Consider the following 19,034-nt stretch of genomic DNA (forward strand, 5'->3'; position numbering starts at 1 on the left):
TATTGACTGTATGTTTGTTTATTCCATGTGTAACTTTGTGTTGTTGTTTGTGTCACCCTGCTTTGCTTTATCTTGGCCAGGTCGCAGTTGTAAATGAGAACTTGTTCTCAACTAGCCTACCTGGTTAAATAAAGGTGAAATACATGTTTAAAAATAAACTCGCTCACCGAGTCAATCAATGTTATTGTCTGAGGCTACCCGGAACATAACCACATAATCGAAGCAATCTTGAGGAATCCGATTGGTCAGACCAGCGTTGGATAGACCTAAGCACAGGCGCTTCCTGTTTTAGTTTCTGCCTATAGGAAGGGAACAAGAAGATGGAGTCATGGTCAGATTTGCCTAAAGGAGGGCGGGGAGGGCCTTTGTGTGCATCTCAGAAGTTTGAAAAGTAATGATCGAGCGTGTTACTCGCTCGTGTACTGCAATCGATATGCTGATAGAATTTAGGTAGCCTTGTTGTCAAATTAGCTTTGTTTAAATCCCCAGCTACCATTAATGCAGCCTCAGGATATATGGTTTCCAGTTTGCTTAAAGTCCAGTGAAGTTCCTTGATGGTCGTCTTGGTATCCCCTTGCGGGGGGATATACACGGCTGTGCCGATATACACAACTGTGACGATAACCGAGGAGTGTTCTCTTGGGAGATAATACGGTCTGCATTTGATTGTGAGGAATACTAGGTCAGGTGAACAAAAGGACTTGAGTTATTGTATGTTATTACAATTACACCATGAGTTGTTAATCATGAAACATACACCTCCGCCCTTCTTACCGGAGAGATGTTTATTCCTGTCGGTGCGATGCCCTGAAAATCCCGTTGGCTGTACGTACTCTGACAGCATGTCCCCAGCTAGCCATGTTCCTGTGAAACAGAGTATGTTACAATCCCGGATATCTCTTTGGAAAGCAACTCTTGCTCTGATTTCGTCGACTTTGTTAACTAGGGACTGGACAATAGCAAAGAATATACTCAGAAGCGATGGTTGGTGTGTGCGCAACCGAAGCCTCACTGGAAGACGGCGTTGTTTTGGGTTGGCCTCTGGAATTGGTTCCAATGCCCTGGGAGGTGCAGACAAAGGATTTGCTTTGGGAAAGTTGTATTCCTGGTCGTAGTGGTGCTGGTTAGTTGACGTCTCTCTGATATCCAATAGTTCTTTCCCGGCTGTATGTAATAACACAACATTTTCTTGGCTAACAATGTAAGAAATAATACATAAAAAAATAAAATACTGCATAGTTTCCTAAGGACTAGAAGTGAAGCTGCCATTTCTATCGGCGCCATCTTGTTTTGACCTGTCAGAGGGTTTCCACAGATGACAATGAAAATCAACTAAGCGCTATATTAATACATTACTTGTCTCTTTATCTGTATATACCTCTGTGTATGTGTTTGGGTTGGGGTCTATATGCCTGTGGGGGGGGGGGGGGGGTCTTCCTAATCCCCAGCCATTCTCTCTCACTGCAATCTGGTCTCTTGTCCTCTCCCTTTCAGTCTCTTGTCCTCTCCCTCTCAGTCTCTTGTCCTCTCCCTCTCAGTCTCTTGTCCTCTCCCTCTCGGTCTCTTGTCCTCTCAGTCTCTTGTCCTCTCCCTCTCAGTCTCTTGTCCTCTCCCTCTCGGTCTCTTGTCCTCTCAGTCTCTTGTCCTCTCCCTCTCAGTCTCTTGTCCTCTCCCTCTCAGTCTCTTGTCCTCTCCCTCTCAGTCTCTTGTCCTCTCCCTCTCAGTCTCTTGTCCTCTCCCTCTCAGTCTCTTGTCCTCTCCCTCTCAGTCTCTTGTCCTCTCCCTCTCAGTCTCTTGTCCTCTCCCTCTCAGTCTCTTGTCCTCTCCCTCTCAGTCTCTTGTCCTCTCAGTCTCTTGTCCTCTCAGTCTCTTGTCCTCTCCCTCTCAGTCTCTTGTCCTCTCCCTCTCAGTCTCTTGTCCTCTCCCTCTCTTGTCCTCTCAGTCTCTTGTCCTCTCAGTCTCTTGTCCTCTCAGTCTCTTGTCCTCTCCCTCTCAGTCTCTTGTCCTCTCCCTCTCAGTCTCTTGTCCTCTCAGTCTCTTGTCCTCTCCCTCTCAGTCTCTTGTCCTCTCCCTCTCAGTCTCTTGTCCTCTCCCTCTCAGTCTCTTGTCCTCTCCCTCTCCCTCTCAGTCTCTTGTCCTCTCCCTCTCAGTCTCTTGTCCTCTCCCTCTCGGTCGCTTGTCCTCTCAGTCTCTTGTTCTCTCAGTCTCTTGTCCTCTCCCTCTCAGTCTCTTGTCCTCTCCCTCTCAGTCTCTTGTCCTCTCAGTCTCTTGTCCTCTCCCTCTCAGTCTCTTGTCCTCTCAGTCTCTTGTCCTCTCCCTCTCAGTCTCTTGTCCTCTCCCTCTCAGTCTCTTGTCCTCTCCCTCTCAGTCTCTTGTCCTCTTCATCTCAGTCTCTTGTCCTCTCAGTCTCTTGTCCTCTCAGTCTCTTGTCCTCTCAGTCTCTTGTCCTCTCAGTCTCTTGTCCTCTCAGTCTCCTGTCCTCTCAGTATCTTGTCCTCTCAGTCTCTTGTCCTCTCCCTCTCAGTCTCTTGTCCTCTCCCTCTCAGTCTCTTGTCCTCTCAGTCTCTTGTCCTCTCAGTCTCTTGTCCTCTCCCTCTCAGTCTCTTGTCCACTCCCTCTCAGTCTCTTGTCCTCTCAGTCTCTTGTCCTCTCCCTCTCAGTCTCTTGTCCTCTCAGTCTCTTGTCCTCTCCCTCTCAGTCTCTTGTCTTCTCAGTCTCTTGTCCTCTCCCTCTCAGTCTCTTGTCCTCTCCCTCTCAGTCTCTTGTCCTCTCCCTCTCAGTCTCTTGTCCTCTTCATCTCAGTCTCTTGTCCTCTCAGTCTCTTGTCCTCTCAGTCTCTTGTCCTCTCAGTCTCTTGTCCTCTCCCTCTCAGTCTCTTGTCCTCTCCCTCTCAGTCTCTTGTCCTCTCAGTCTCTTGTCCTCTCAGTCTCTTGCCCTCTCCCTCTCAGTCTCTTGTCCACTCCCTCTCAGTCTCTTGTCCTCTCAGTCTCTTGTCCTCTCCCTCTCAGTCTCTTGTCCTCTCAGTCTCTTGTCCTCTCAGTCTCTTGTCCTCTCCCTCTCAGTCTCTTGTCCTCTCCCTCTCAGTCTCTTGACCTCTCAGTCTCTTGTCCTCTCAGTCTCTTGTCCTCTCCCTCTCAGTCTCTTGTCCTCTCCCTCTCCCCCGCTCAGTGTTTATTATTCTCTCTCTCTCAGTCTCTTGTCCTCTCCCTCTCAGTCTCTTGTCCTCTCCCTCTCAGTCTCTTGTCCTCTCCCTCTCCCTCGCTCAGTGTTTATTATTCTCTCTCTCTCAGTCTCTTGTCCTCTCCCTCTGTCTCTTGTCCTCTCCCTCTCCCTCTCAGTCTCTTGTCCTCTCCCTCTCAGTCTCTTGTCCTCTCCCTCTCTTGTCCTCTCCCTCTCAGTCTCTTGTCCTCTCCCTCTCAGTCTCTTGTCCTCTCCCTCTCCCTCTCAGTCTCTTGTCCTCTCCCTCTCAGTCTCTTGTCCTCTCCCTCTCCCTCTCAGTCTCTTGTCCTCTCCCTCTCCCTCGCAGTGTTTATTATTCTCTCTCTCTCAGTCTCTTGTCCTCTCCCTCTCAGTCTCTTGTCCTCTCCCTCTCAGTCTCTTGTCCTCTCCCTCTCCCTCGCTCAGTGTTTATTCTTCTCTCTCTCTCTCATTTAGTGTCAGCTGTTTGCGACCCTGCGCACGCATCCCGTAATCCAGGACTCAGTTCCAGTAACATTCCTTCTTCTCCAAGATGATGGGTTGGTCTGTTCTGTCTCTGTCCCGGGTGCTGCAGGCCAACACACACACAGCTCAGGTAAGACATCCAGTTCGCTTGTTAGAAAGTTGTTAGAAAGTAACATTGAAAGCTATGTGTTTGACATGTCAACTTGCATTTATTTAGCCTGGTTTGGTTTGTACGGTAAGCTGATTACTCAACTAGCTAATGTTAGCAAGTCGACCCAGTTAGCTAAAGCTATCTAGCCCCACGGCATCACGTAAGCCTGTGTCACTGTCCAGCACTAAGATAGCGTAGCGACAAGGTCAGTGCTGATATAACTGTCAGATACAGCCCTGGATCCGTTGCTTATCAACTAAACCTGTGTTTCAGGCAACAACTTAATGTTGTAACCCAAGTTACCAATATCACATCTAGCTAACTACATTATTTACATGAGAAAGTCAAGCGTCTCAAATTCCCGAGCAAGCCTGCATCGGCAACTATATAGGTAGCTCCATATAGGAAAAATACTCTTCTGCACCATCAGCTGTAGCTGAGTGTTGCTGTTCTTTCAGGGTCGTTCGTGCTCTGTCAGTTGACTTGTTAGTGGTCCATTTAAGACAACTAATGCTTTATAATTAGGCAGACGTGTGTTTTATGTTTAATTAGGCGAAAGAAACCCTCAGCTGTTTAGGAGAGGTGCTAGCAGAGTAGAACACCTGGTTAGGAGAGGTGCTGGCTAGCAGAGTAGAACACCTGGTTAGGAGAGGTGCTAGCAGAGTAGAACACCTGTTTAGGAGAGGTGCTAGCAGAGTAGAACACCTGTTTAGGAGAGGTGCTAGCAGAGTAGAACACCTGTTTAGGAGAGGTGCTAGCAGAGTAGAACACCTGTTTAGGAGAGGTGCTAGCAGAGTAGAACACCTGTTTAGGAGAGGTGCTAGCAGAGTAGAACACCTGTTTAGGAGAGGTGCTGGCTAGCAGAGTAGAACACCTGTTTAGGAGAGGTGCTAGCAGAGTAGAACACCTGTTTAGGAGAGGCGCTGGCTAGCAGAGTAGAACACCTGTTTAGGAGAGGTGCTGGCTAGCAGAGTAGAACACCTGTTTAGGAGAGGTGCTGGCTAGCAGAGTAGAACACCTGTTTAGGAGAGGTGCTGGCTAGCAGAGTAGAACACCTGTTTAGGAGAGGTGCTGGCTAGCAGAGTAGAACACCTGTTTAGGAGAGGTAATGGCTAGCAGAGTAGAACACCTGTTTAGGAGAGGTGCTGGCTAGCAGAGTAGAACACCTGGTTAGGAGAGGTGCTAGCAGAGTAGAACACCTGTTTAGGAGAGGTGCTAGCAGAGTAGAACACCTGTTTAGGAGAGGTGCTAGCAGAGTAGAACACCTGTTTAGGAGAGGTGCTAGCAGAGTAGAACACCTGTTTAGGAGAGGTGCTAGCAGAGTAGAACACCTGTTTAGGAGAGGTGCTAGCAGAGTAGAACACCTGTTTAGGAGAGGTGCTGGCTAGCAGAGTAGAACACCTGTTTAGGAGAGGTGCTAGCAGAGTAGAACACCTGTTTAGGAGAGGCGCTGGCTAGCAGAGTAGAACACCTGTTTAGGAGAGGTGCTGGCTAGCAGAGTAGAACACCTGTTTAGGAGAGGTGCTGGCTAGCAGAGTAGAACACCTGTTTAGGAGAGGTGCTGGCTAGCAGAGTAGAACACCTGTTTAGGAGAGGTGCTGGCTAGCAGAGTAGAACACCTGTTTAGGAGAGGTGCTGGCTAGCAGAGTAGAACACCTGTTTAGGAGAGGTGCTGGCTAGCAGAGTAGAACACCTGTTTAGGAGAGGTGCTAGCAGAGTAGAACACCTGTTTAGGAGAGGTGCTAGCAGAGTAGAACACCTGTTTAGGAGAGGTGCTGGCTAGCAGAGTAGAACACCTGTTTAGGAGAGGTGCTAGCAGAGTAGAACACCTGTTTAGGAGAGGCGCTGGCTAGCAGAGTAGAACACCTGTTTAGGAGAGGTGCTGGCTAGCAGAGTAGAACACCTGTTTAGGAGAGGTGCTGGCTAGCAGAGTAGAACACCTGTTTAGGAGAGGTGCTGGCTAGCAGAGTAGAACACCTGTTTAGGAGAGGTGCTGGCTAGCAGAGTAGAACACCTGTTTAGGAGAGGTGCTGGCTAGCAGAGTAGAACACCTGTTTAGGAGAGGTGCTGGCTAGCAGAGTAGAACACCTGTTTAGGAGAGGTGCTGGCTAGCAGAGTAGAACACCTGTTCAGGAGAGGTGCTGGCTAGCAGAGTAGAACACCTGTTTAGGAGAGGTGCTGGCTAGCAGAGTAGAACACCTGTTTAGGAGAGGTGCTGGCTAGTGGAGTAGAACACCTGTTTAGGAGAGGTGCTGGCTAGCAGAGTAGAACACCTGTTTAGGAGAGGTGCTGGCTAGCAGAGTAGAACACCTGTTTAGGAGAGGTGCCGGCTAGCAGAGTAGAACACCTGTTTAGGAGAGGTGCTGGCTAGTGGAGTAGAACACCTGTTTAGGAGAGGTGCTGGCTAGCAGAGTAGAACACCTGTTTAGGAGAGGTGCTGGCTAGCAGAGTAGAACACCTGTTTAGGAGAGGTGCTGGCTAGCAGAGTAGAACACCTGTTTAGTAGAGGTGCTGGCTAGCAGAGTAGAACACCTGTTTAGGAGAGGTGCTGGCTAGTGGAGTAGAACACCTGTTTAGGAGAGGTGCTGGCTAGTGGAGTAGAACACCTGTTTAGTAGAGGTGCTGGCTAGCAGAGTAGAACACCTGTTTAGTAGAGGTGCTGGCTAGCAGAGTAGAACACCTGTTTAGGAGAGGTGCTGGCTAGTGGAGTAGAACACCTGTTTAGGAGAGGTGCTGGCTAGCAGAGTAGAACACCTGTTTAGGAGAGGTGCTGGCTAGTGGAGTAGAACACCTGTTTAGGAGAGGTGCTGGCTAGCAGAGTAGAACACCTGTTTAGGAGAGGTGCTGGCTAGTGGAGTAGAACACCTGTTTAGGAGAGGTGCTGGCTAGCAGAGTAGAACACCTGTTTAGGAGAGGTACTGGCTAGCAGAGTAGAACACCTGTTTAGGAGAGGTGCTGGCTAGCAGAGTAGAACACCTGAAAAAGAAGCGGAGAGCCTCACACTCTAGGAGCTCAGATAACGTTGGTTATTAGGTTGACAGACAAGCTATACCCTAATGAAGACAGCTTGTCTGTCGAAACGTTGGTTATTAGGTTACTAAATTATTATTACATCTGAGCTCCTAGAGTGTGCGGCTCTCATTATGTTTAATTCGACCTAATAATAATAGTTAGGTGGGTAATTCTATTTGTCCTAGAGAGCTAAAGGATGCTAGCTGGCTAGCTAAGAAGTTTTGTGGTTTTAGTGTGGTTGGAAACATTATGTTGACCTGTTTTCTGACCTGTTCTGCTACACCCCGGGCAGGTGTTGAGGGCAGCCTTGTGCGGAAGGAGGCAGATGTCCCGCTACACCGTGAGTGACACAACAACCAGAACTTAACCAAGGCAATATGATGCATGACTGTAAAACTGTGTTGGAACAAAATGGTGACTCTATCACCGTGTAGAGTCACCGTGTAGAGTCACCGTGTAGAGTCACCGTGTAGAGTCACCGCGTAGAGTCACCGCGTAGAGTCACCGCGTAGAGTCACCGCGTAGAGTCACCGCGTAGAGTCACCGCGTAGAGTCACCGCGTAGAGTCACCGTGTAGAGTCACCGCGTGGAGTCACCGTGTAGAGTCACCGTGTAGCATGCTGACCACACCACTCACGCCGCGTGCGTTGCAATATAAATGTACACATACATGTTACTCACTGCACCCACACTGCTCGCAAGCGTCTGTGTAGCCAGGCGCTAAAATAGAACTTGGTTCTATTTGTGAGGCGCTGCAAGTCCCACCTCTTCCATCTCCTCATTGGTTTTTAGGAGCATATACCCACGTGGGTGATTGAAAGATGAACTGAGGTACAATCTCCAGACCAGTTGATGGTGGTAAAGCACCTTAACGTTGGTTGCCAACCGTCATATCAAGTCCAAAGAAGAAGAAGAAGCCTGAAGGAGGAGAGATTACTAGAAACTAACTCTGTTTACCCTTTTATCTGTGGATTAATTGTCAGAGTAGAGGACCTTGTGCATTTCAGGTAAAATAACAACCCAATGTTTATATCTCAGGACAAATTAGCTAGCAACAGCAAGCTAGCAAGCTAAATTGTCATTCATGTTTAATTATTTTCAACCTATCCCCAAGTTTAGAGTTTGTTTTGATATTTCAACCTGCGTGTTCTGATCATGCCTGGTGTGGGTGGACAAAATCAACTTGCGCGTGATGGAACACGCGGATACGCGGTCAGCATGTAGGGATAGGAATTGGATGTTAGTGATTGATAAGTAATGTCTGAGCTCATGGAGATGATGGTTACTGTTAGAATGAAGACATGTTCTCCAGAGCTCCTGTATACTGCCTCTGGCTGCTCTTAACTTTCCTTTAGTCCAACCCTTTACATACAGATGTATTGGAATCTCAAAATGCCTTCTGCCTCTCCCACCATGTCAACACGACTGTTATGCCCCTGTAATACATTGTACCCAAACTAACTAACTACATTATGAGTCCTGTCGTTATGCCCATAGATAGCATGGATGCTAATATATTAGCAAGAACCTGTCTGTCCGTTCTCCCTGACTAACGCTCCCTCTGTTATCTCCTCTATCTTCTCCCTCCATCCTCTACAACAGATCATAGTGAGTACAGAGACACACACACACACAAAGTAGTGGTCATAGTTATATTGTTGTAGCTTCTAGTCATTGCTGGTTTAAGAAAAGGCTGGAGTTAGGGTTCTGTATTCCTTGTTGTGGTTCTGTGTGTTCCAGCCACCCCCAGCACGGTACGGGGGTCGGCACACGGTGACGCTCATCCCAGGAGACGGTATCGGACCTGAGCTACTTAGCCATGTTAGAGAACTGTTCAGGTTAGACACACACACACACACACACACACACACACACACACACACACACACACACACACACACACACACACACACACACACACACACACACACACACACACACACACACACACACACACACACACACACACACACACTAACTCCTACATTTCTGTGTGTACATTAGGTTCTGCTGTGTACCTGTGGATTTTGAGGTGGTGAATGTGGATTCTACTATGACATCAGAGGATGATATCAACGACGCCATTACAGCCATCAGACGCAACGGAGTGGCCCTCAAAGGTCTGGAGGAGGGAGGGGGAGAGAGACGGAGGGGGAGAGAGAGAGGTGGAAGGGGAGAGAGAGGGAGGGGGAGAGAGAGGGAGGGGGAGAGAGCCAGAGAGAGAGGTGGAAGGGGAGAGAGAGGGAGGGGGAGAGAGAGGGAGTGGGAGAGAGCCAGAGAGAGAGGTGGAAGGGGAGAGAGAGGGAGGGGGAGAGAGCCAGAGAGAGAGGTGGAAGGGGAGAGAGAGGGAGGGGGAGGGAGAGGGAGGGGGAGAGAGCCAGAGAGAGAGGTGGAAGGGGAGAGAGAGGGAGGGGGAGAGAGCCAGAAAGAGAGGTGGAAGGGGAGAGAGAGGGAGGGGGAGAGAGCCAGAGAGAGAGGTGGAAGGGGAGAGAGAGGGAGGGGGAGAGAGAGGTGGAAGGGGAGAGAGTCTGAGAGAAAGAGAATGCAAAAACCTAAGAAAAAAAATGGAGAAACAAATCAACAAAAAACATAGAGACCCAGAAACCCAGAGTCTACGCCTTCACTATGGTGAATCACTAAAACAATACAGAAATACACAATGGAAAAAGAAGGAACAGCACGTCAGAAATCTGCTCAAAGTAAATGAAGAATCTATAGAATCGAACGACTTCTGGGACACTAAACAAACAACAACATGAAGAGTTATCTATCCAAAATTGAGATGTATGGATGAACCAATTCTCCCAAAATGCTGGCCCTTTAACAAAGAACAAACAGCAAAAACATATACATGAACAAATAAAAATCTAAGAATCAACTATTAAAGACTACCAGAACCCACTGGATTCTCCAGTTACATTGAATGATCTACAGGATCATACAAACGCTCCACCCCAAAAAGGCCTGTGGTGTTGATGGTATCCTCAATGAAATGATCAAATATACAGACCACAAATTCAAATTGGCCATATTTAAACTCTATAACATCATCCTTAGCTCTGGCATCTTCCCAAATATTTGATACCAAGGACTGATCACCACAATCCACAAAATTGGAGACAAATTTGACCCCAATAACTACCGTGGAATATACGTCAACAGCGACCTTGGGAAAATCCTCTGCATTATCATTAACGGCAAACTCGTTCATTTCCTCACTGAAAACAATGTACTGAACTGGCTTTTTACCAAATTGCCGTATGACAGACCACGTATTCACCCTCCACACCCTAATTGACAAACAAACCAAAACAGTCTTCTCATGTTTTGTTGATTTCAAAAAAGCTTTTGACTCAATTTGGCATGAGGGTCTGCTATAGAAATTGATGGAACGTGGTGTTGGGGGAAAAACATACGACATTATAAAATCCATGTACACAAACAACAAGTGTGTGGCTAAAATTGGGGAAAAAACAAATTTCTTTCCACAGTGCCATGAGGTGAGGTAGGGATGCAGCTTAAGCCCCACACTCTTGACAAACAGCAAATTGAGCTTTTGTGCTGAATTCTGAAAAAATATCCTGTGTACAACATAAAACACCAAATAATGCACGCAGAGCAGAATTAGGCCGATACTTGCTAATTATCAAAATCCAGAAAAGAGTCGTTAAATTCTACAACCACCTAAAAGAAAGCAATTCCCACACCTTCCATAACAAAGCCATAACCTACAGAGAGATGCACTTGGTGAAGAGGCAACTAATCAAGCTGGTCCTGAGACTAGTATCAAGGCTAAGGCAGAGACCCAGATCTAGGCACAGGAGGTGGATAGTACGAGTCTCAGAGTTTATTATAGTACAAGGCAAAAAAGAAGTCATGACAGTCAAAGAGTCGTAATCCAGGAAAACAGGAGACAAAGGACTGTGAGACAGTGGTTAAATTCTAGATACATGGAAAGTGGGACGTATACGGAGAGTGCAGGGCAACAGAAGGCGAATAGCAGAGGGCTAAGAACCTTAGAGAAAGAAAGGGCCGATAAATTGTGGGGAATGTTTGCAGGACTCCACTCTGAGGATCCCTAGTGGAAACCCTCTGCCCAAGATGGTAGCGGGTAGCAGGGGTCCGGTGGCAGTCCACCTGTCGTCAATACCTGGAGCTGGACTTGAGAAGAGCGATCCGGGTTCTCTTCCAGGTACGGCAACAGCAACAGACGAATATCTGGGCAGATGACTGCACATTAGACTGGGGATGAAAACCAGAGGATAGAGAACTAAGGACCGCGATCGATCGGAGACCATGTCGACCAGATGTGTATGAATCCGGAAGATGTGCTGCACCTTGTGCTGGGCCGTCTCCTTAGCTGAGGGCAACTTAGGAAGGGGGATAAAGTGGGCGGTTTTGGAAAACCTATCCACCACCGTAAGAATGGTTGTGTTGCCATCTGACGGAGGGAGACCCGTGACGAAGTCCAAGGATATATGGGAGCAGGAGCAGTGAGGAACAGGGAGTGGTTGAAGGAGGCCAGCCGGAGCTTGCCGCACAGTCTTGTTCTGCACACACACAGTGCAGGCGGCAACGAACGCGGAGACGTAAGGAACCATGGTGGGCCACCAAAAACATTGTCAGATGAAAGCCAAGGTCCGACAGGAACCAGGATGACAAGTGAGCCTCGAGGAATGTGCCCATTCCAGAACCGGAGCACGGGCAGAGTCCGGGACAAACATCAGATTAGCCGGGGCCCAACCTCAATTCCCCAGATGAAAGCAGCCACAGAAAGTAGGGAGGATGGCCTCGGGGTCCGATGGTTTAGCGGTGGGGCTGTACAGATGTGAAAGTGTGTCAGGCTTCACATTCCTGGACCCAGGGTGGTAGGAGATAGTGAAATGAAAACGAGTGAATAATAGGGCCCATTTCACCTGCCTGGAGTTTAGGCCTTGGCGGTGCAGAGATATTTCAGGTTTTTATGGTCCACATCAAGAGATGGATGTTCCGCCCCTTCTAACCAGTGCCTCCACTCCTCCAACGCCATCTTAACAGCGAGTTATTCCCGATTTCCCACGGAGTCCCTCTCAGTGGAGTTAAGACGATGGGAAAGGAAGGCGCAGAGATGCAGCTTCTGGTCCCCACTCCGATGTCCAAGGTGTCCGCCTCCACCACGAACTGACGGGATGGTCCAGATGGATTAAGATAGGGGCTGTAGGGAATCGAACGGAACCTTGGGAGAGGAGTGTGGAGAGAAGGAGGAAGCAAGGGTGCTGTAACCACAGATGAAACGCCGGTAGAAATTAGCAAACCCCAGGAAACGTTGCTGCTGTACTCTGGATGTGGGTTGAGGGAAATCCACCACCGCTCTCACCTTGTCAGGGTCCATCTGAATGTTCCTGGCAGCAATGATGTATCCTGGGAAGGAGATGGTGTAGCGATGGAAAGCTGGTTCTCCAGGAGATGCAGGAGGGCCTGTCGGACATGGAGGATATGCTCCTCTGCCCACTGGGAATAAATGAGAGGACAGGAATGGTGGACAGACCTGAGGCTAGCAGGGAGACGTCCCGGGGCTGTGCCGACATCAGACAGCAAAATGGACTCCAACCCATGATGGAACCCATAGCCCATTCAATTAGGGGATTGTGCCTCTGGAGCCATGAAAATCCCATAACCATGGGTACATGAGGAGACTCCAGGAGCAGAAACTATAAAGACTCACTGTGGTTGCCTGACAACTTGCAGGTAGAACCATATTGTGAGTGACTCTGCCAATAGAGTGCCCATCCAGCGCTCTGACATCCATCGGGATGGAAAGGGGTTGAGTGGAGATACCCAGCTCAGACACCAGGGTAGTGTCCATTAAGCTCTCATCGGCCACATAGTCAAAGCGCACCCGGATGGATTCGGACTGGCTTCCCCACAACAGGGTAGCATAGAGGGGGTTACGAGTAGTGAGAGATTGAAAATTCCCCGTACGGCTCACCAGTGTAATCGTACCTACTGATAAGCCTGGTCTTTTAATGGGCAGGTAGATAAGAAATGTCCCAGAAATCCACAATACAGACAACTCTTGGTGTTTAGTCTGCGTAAGCGCTCAGCAGGAGACAATCTAGCCCTGCCCAGTTGCATGGGCTCCGGAGGAGATGAATTGACAGCCCTCTGATTTCCGAGAGAGCTCGGATTCACTCGGAAATGTAGACTTCTAGGGATTCCTCGGAGGCTAGGTGGAAATTGAGGACAAGCGAGGACAACTGGGAACAGATTCCCTCTCCCTCCAATGTACCTTTGCTGCCCATCGATCCAGATGGTCAAGGCTATCAAGGTCCATGGGAAGCTCCCGGGCTGCAAACTCATATTTAACCATCTCCAATAATCCGTCACGGAATGCGTCGAACAAGGCTTTCCGTGTTCCAGGCACTCTCAGCTGCCAACGTGCGAAAATCCACCATGTATTCTGCCACACTATGGGAGTCTTGACGTGGTTGGAGCAGCTTACGAGCAGCCTCTCTCCCAGACAACGGAGAATCGAACACTTTACGTAACTCCATCACGAACTCCTCCAGATTGAGGCAAGCGGTGGACTGTTGCTCCCACACCGCTGTAGCCAAGGCGAGTGCCCTTCCGGACATCAGCGTTATCAAATACGCTATCTTCGAGCGGGTTCCAGAATCTCCAGCGTAGCGCTCCGGAGGAAGCGAGGTTCTCGGGACACTGGGGTAGGCTGGGAAGAAGCGCCGCTGGTAAGCGGTTTCTGGGAGTCTGGGGGATTACTGTTGTGGCTTGCTGCCTAGTTGGGAATCCGCGGAATTGCTCCAGCAATGTATCAAATGCATGGTCATGGCATTCTACCAGGGTATGGTGTCCCTCCATAAGGCATTGCAGTAACTCCTCGTGCTTTCCAATGGTGGCTCCTTGACAGCATTGCGGAGCTGGTCCGAGTCTGCTTGGTCAGTCATGGCCAGTTTGTACAATCACGGCTCAGGTTAAAGCAGAAAGGTCAGAACTAGGAAGACAAGGAAAAACTCAAACTAGAGCACTGGAAACACGGGAACACTCTGGTAGGACTTGACGGGACAAAACGAACTGGCAACAGACAAACAGAAAACTCAGGTATATTGAGGGGAGATATCTGACAGTCAATTGGCTCTACCCTCGAGCCTTATATGGGCTTCCTGCCCCAACGAGGCAAGGCTGTAGTTCATTAAGCCAGGGCGTGCTTGGGGATAAAGGAGGAAGCAGCCTGCACAAAGGGGCAGAGTAGGAGACAGCCAAGTGCACAATGAAGAGTGGGAGAAAAGAGAGCAATATATGTGAGATTACCCGTTGTAACCTGGACTGTTGGACTACCTCCCTTGTGTACCGGACTGGATTGGCTGAGGACCTGAGCGTGATGATTAACCCTGGAAAATGGAATGGACAACGAGAATGGCTTGTGGACTGTGAAGTGATTGTTGAATTCCCCCCTCTTCCCCAGTGTGCCAAAACCCCTAATAAACTTCCCATTTGCATTCTAATTGTGCTACCGGTGCATGTTTTGTTATTGCACTTGGTGACGTGACACCCTTGAGCTACAAAGGCCATAAGCAAACAAGAAAATGCTCATCCAGAAGTGATGCTCCTAATGGCCGGGGACTTTAATGTCGGGAAACTTAAATCTGTTTTACCTAATTTCTACCAGCAGGTCACATGTGCAACCAGAGGAAAAACATCTCTAGACCACCTTTACTCCACACACAGAGATGCATACAATGCTCTCCCCCACCCTCCATTTGGCAAATCTGGCCATAATTATATCCTCCTGATTCCTGCTTTAAAAAACAGAATTCTTTAAACTGGGATGGGGCCTTCGCCAGGGTTGCAATCTAAGTCCTGCACTCTTCAATATTTACATCATCAAATTGGCCACTATTCCAGAGAAATCCTCAGCCCCTGGTGTTAGTCTCCACAATTCAGAGGTTAAATGCCTACTCTTGGCAGATGACCTGTGTCTGCTGTCACCCACAGTACATGGCCTACAGCAGAGCCTGGACCTGCTAGAGCAGTACTGCCAGACCTGGGCCCTGGCAGTAAACCCCCAAAATACTAAAATAATTATGATTTTCCAGAGAAGATCCAGATCTCAGGGAATAAGACCAAAGATCTCAATTGGTACAAAATATATAGAGTACTGCACACACTACAATTACTTAGGTTTAAAATAAGCTCAACTGGACACCTTAATCAGGCAGTGAATGAATTGAGTGAGAAAGCATGTAGGTCATTCTACGCCATTAAAAAAAACAAATTCAAATTGACATACCTATGACAATTTGACTAATCGAATGTGTCAGTTAACCAATTGAACTTTATGGCACCGAGGTGTGAGGTACACTTGCAAAACATTTTACCCAATTTTACCCAAAACAAACACCCAATTGACACCCTGCATGCAGACTTCTGTAAGAGGAAAGCTACAAACAATGCATGCAGGGCAGAATTAGGCAAACATCCACTAATAAGAAAAACTCAAAAAAGAGCAATTCAGTTTTGGAAACATATTAAACACAGTGACCACCTCTCATATCAATACCAATCCCTGCAATGCCAAGAGCTGAGCAAAATAAAGAGTCCCCTCATCCAGCTGGTCCTAGGGCTGAGTTCATTTACCTGTTATACTAACACACTGAAGCCTCAGGACCAGAACATCCAATCAATCAGAATAAACCAAATTACAACACAGTCAAAACAAAACTACATTGCTTATTGGGAAACAGAAGCACAAAGCAAAATGCAGTGCTATCTGATCCTAAATCGACAGTACACCATGGCTAAATATTTGACCATGGTTACTGATCAAAACCTTAGAAAAACCTTGGCAAAGTACTGGCTCAGTGAGCACAGCCTTGCCATTGAGAAGGGTAGACACAGGAAAACATGGCTCCCTGTAGAGGAAAGGCTGTGCAACCACTGCAAAAAATATAAAACAATTAGAGAATGTAATTTCCCCAAATTTAAAACCCTTATTCAAGGTTTCAAAGACCTCTCTGATGAGGATAGGCTACCCGTCCTGTTGGGGGAGGACACAGAGAGCTGTGGGTTAGCAGAGCACTACATTGCTGCCTGCCATAAGATGAGGAACAGTGTCTGACAGACCAATCAACCTGCACATGTCTTATATGCCATTGTTATTGTTCAATGCATGGTTATTTTGACCCTTGATTATTGTTGTTATTGTTGTCCCGTTGACAATATTGATTATTATTATAATTTTTATTTAGAAAATCTCCAAAGTAAAGCTTTGGCAATATGTACATTGTTAGGTCACGCCAATAAAGCACATTTAATTGAATTGGCGAAAGAGACAGGAAGACAGAGACAGAAAGACAGAGACAGAAAGACAGAGACAGAAAGAGAAAGACAGACAGAGATAAAAAGACAAAGATGAAAAGACAGAGATGGAAAGACAGAGAGACAGAGATGGAAAGACAGAGATGGAAAGACAGAGAGACAGAGATGGAAAGACAGAGATAAAAAGACAGAGATGGAAAGACAGAGATGGAAAGACAGAGATGGAAAGACAGAGGGAAAGACAGAGATGGAAAGACATAGATGGAGAGACAGAGATGGAAAGACAGAGATAAAAAGACAGAGATGGAAAGACAGAGATAAAAAGACAGAGATGGAAAGACAGAGATAAAAAGACAGAGATGGAAAGACAGAGATAAAAAGACAGAGATAAAAAGACAGAGATAAAAAGACAGAGATAAAAAGACAGAGATGGAAAGACAGAGATAAAAAGACAGAGATGGAAAGACAGAGATGAAAAGACATAGATGGAGAGACAGAGATGGAAAGACAGAGATGGAAAGACCGAGATGGAAAGACAGAGATGGAAAGACAGAGCTGGAAAGACATAGATGGAGAGACAGAGATGGAAAGACAGAGATGGAAAGACATAGATGGAGAGACAGAGATGGAAAGACAGAGATGGAAAGACATAGATGGAAAGACAGAGATGGAAAGACAGAGATGGAAAGACATAGATGGAGAGACAGAGATGGAAAGACAGATGGAGAGGCAGAGATCGAAAGACAGAGATGAAAAGACAGAGATAAAAAGAGAGAGATGGAGAGACAGAGATGGAAAGACAGAGATAAAAATACAGAGATGGAAAGACAGAGATGGAGAGGCAGAGATGGAAAGACAGAGATGGAAAGACAGAGATAAAAAGAAAGAGATGGAGAGACAGAGATAAAAAGACAGAGATGGAGAGACAGAGATGGAAAGACAGAGATAAAAAGACAGAGATGGAGAGATAGAGATGGAAAGACAGAGATGGAGAGACAGAGATGGAAAGACAGAGATGTATAGACAGAGAGACAGAGATGGAAAGACAGAGATAAAAAGACAGAGATGGAACAACAGAGATGGAAAGACAGAGATAAAAAGACAGAGATGGAAAGACAGAGATGGAAAGACAGAGATGGAGAGACAGAGATGGAAAGACAGAGATCGAAAGACAGAGATAAAAAGACAGAGATGGAAAGACAGAGATAAAACGACAGAGATGGAAAGACAGATGGAAAGACAGAGAGAAAAAGGCAGAGATGGAAAGACAGAGATAAAAAGACAGAGATGGAAAGACAGATGGAAAGACAGATGGAAAGACAGAGATAAAAAGACAGAGATGGAATGACAGAGATGGAAAGACAGAGATAAAAAGACAGAGATGGAAAGACAGAGATGTAAAGACAGAGATGGAAAGACAGAGATGAAAAGACAGAGATGGAAAGACAGATGGAAAGACAGATGGAAAGACAGAGATAAAAAGACAGAGATGGAAAGACAGAGATGGAAAGACAGATGGAAAGACAAATGGAAAGACAGAGATGGAAAGACAGATGGAAAGACAGAGATGGAAAGACAGATGGAAAGACAGAGATAAAAAGACAGAGATGGAAAGACAGAGATGGAAAGACAGAGATAAAAAGACAGAGATGGAGAGATAGAGATGGAAAGACAGAGATGGAGACAGAGATGGAAAGACAGAGATGTAAAGACAGAGATAAAAAGACAGAGATGGAAAGACAAAGATGGAAAGACAGAGATAAAAAGACAGAGATGGAAAGACAGAGATAAAAGACAGAGATGGAAAGACAGAGATAAAAAGGCAGAGATGGAAAGACAGAGATGGAAAGACAGAGATAAAAAGACAGAGATGGAGAGATAGAGATGGAAAGACAGAGATGGAGACAGAGATGGAAAGACAGAGATGTAAAGACAGAGATAAAAAGACAGAGATGGAAAGACAAAGATGGAAAGACAGAGATAAAAAGACAGAGATGGAAAGACAGAGATAAAAGACAGAGATGGAAAGACAGAGATAAAAAGGCAGAGATAAAAAGACAGAGATGGAAAGACAGAGATGGAGAGACAGAGATGGAGAGACAGAGATGGAAAGATGGAGATAAAAAGACAGAGATGGAAAGACAGAGATGGAAAGACAGAGAGACAGAGATGGAAAGACAGAGATAAAACGACAGAGATGGAAAGACAGAGATGGAGAGACAGAGATGGAGAGACAGATGGAAAGACAGAGATGGAAAGACAGATGGAAAGACAGAGATGGAAAGACAGATGGAAAGACAGAGATAAAAAGACAGAGATGGAAAGACAGAGATGGAAAGACAGAGATAAAAAGACAGAGATGGAGAGATAGAGATGGAAAGACAGAGATGGAGACAGAGATGGAAAGACAGAGATAAAACGACAGAGATGGAAAGACAGAGATGGAGAGACAGAGATGGAGAGACATGGAAAGACAGAGATGGAAAGACAGATGGAAAGACAGAGATGGAAAGACAGATGGAAAGACAGAGATAAAAAGACAGAGATGGAAAGACAGAGATGGAAAGACAGAGATAAAAAGACAGAGATGGAGAGATAGAGATGGAAAGACAGAGATGGAGACAGAGATGGAAAGACAGAGATGTAAAGACAGAGATAAAAAGACAGAGATGGAAAGACAAAGATGGAAAGACAGAGATAAAAAGACAGAGATGGAAAGACAGAGATAAAAGACAGAGATGGAAAGACAGAGATAAAAAGGCAGAGATGGAAAGACAGAGATGGAAAGACAGAGATAAAAAGACAGAGATGGAGAGATAGAGATGGAAAGACAGAGATGGAGACAGAGATGGAAAGACAGAGATGTAAAGACAGAGATAAAAAGACAGAGATGGAA

The 19,034-nt window shown here is 46.7% G+C and overlaps 1 protein-coding gene across 1 annotated transcript in view; it reads left to right on the forward strand.

The window, feature by feature from the left end:
- The first annotated feature begins 3,634 nt into the window (after nucleotides 1-3,634).
- Nucleotides 3,635-19,034, forward strand: part of LOC118966137 (isocitrate dehydrogenase [NAD] subunit gamma, mitochondrial-like) — a 114,690-nt gene continuing 99,290 nt past the window's right edge. The window contains exons 1-4 of the mRNA XM_090185620.1: nucleotides 3,635-3,793; nucleotides 7,119-7,166; nucleotides 8,567-8,664; nucleotides 8,831-8,946. Of these exons, the coding sequence (XP_090041746.1) occupies nucleotides 3,731-3,793; nucleotides 7,119-7,166; nucleotides 8,567-8,664; nucleotides 8,831-8,946 (325 nt within the window). The 5' untranslated portion in view covers nucleotides 3,635-3,730. The remainder of the gene's footprint in view (nucleotides 3,794-7,118; nucleotides 7,167-8,566; nucleotides 8,665-8,830; nucleotides 8,947-19,034) is intronic.

This window comes from Oncorhynchus mykiss, chromosome 9 (genome assembly GCF_057628025.1).
Source record: "Oncorhynchus mykiss isolate SJ-2025 chromosome 9, ASM5762802v1, whole genome shotgun sequence".
Lineage (NCBI taxonomy): Eukaryota > Metazoa > Chordata > Actinopteri > Salmoniformes > Salmonidae > Oncorhynchus > Oncorhynchus mykiss.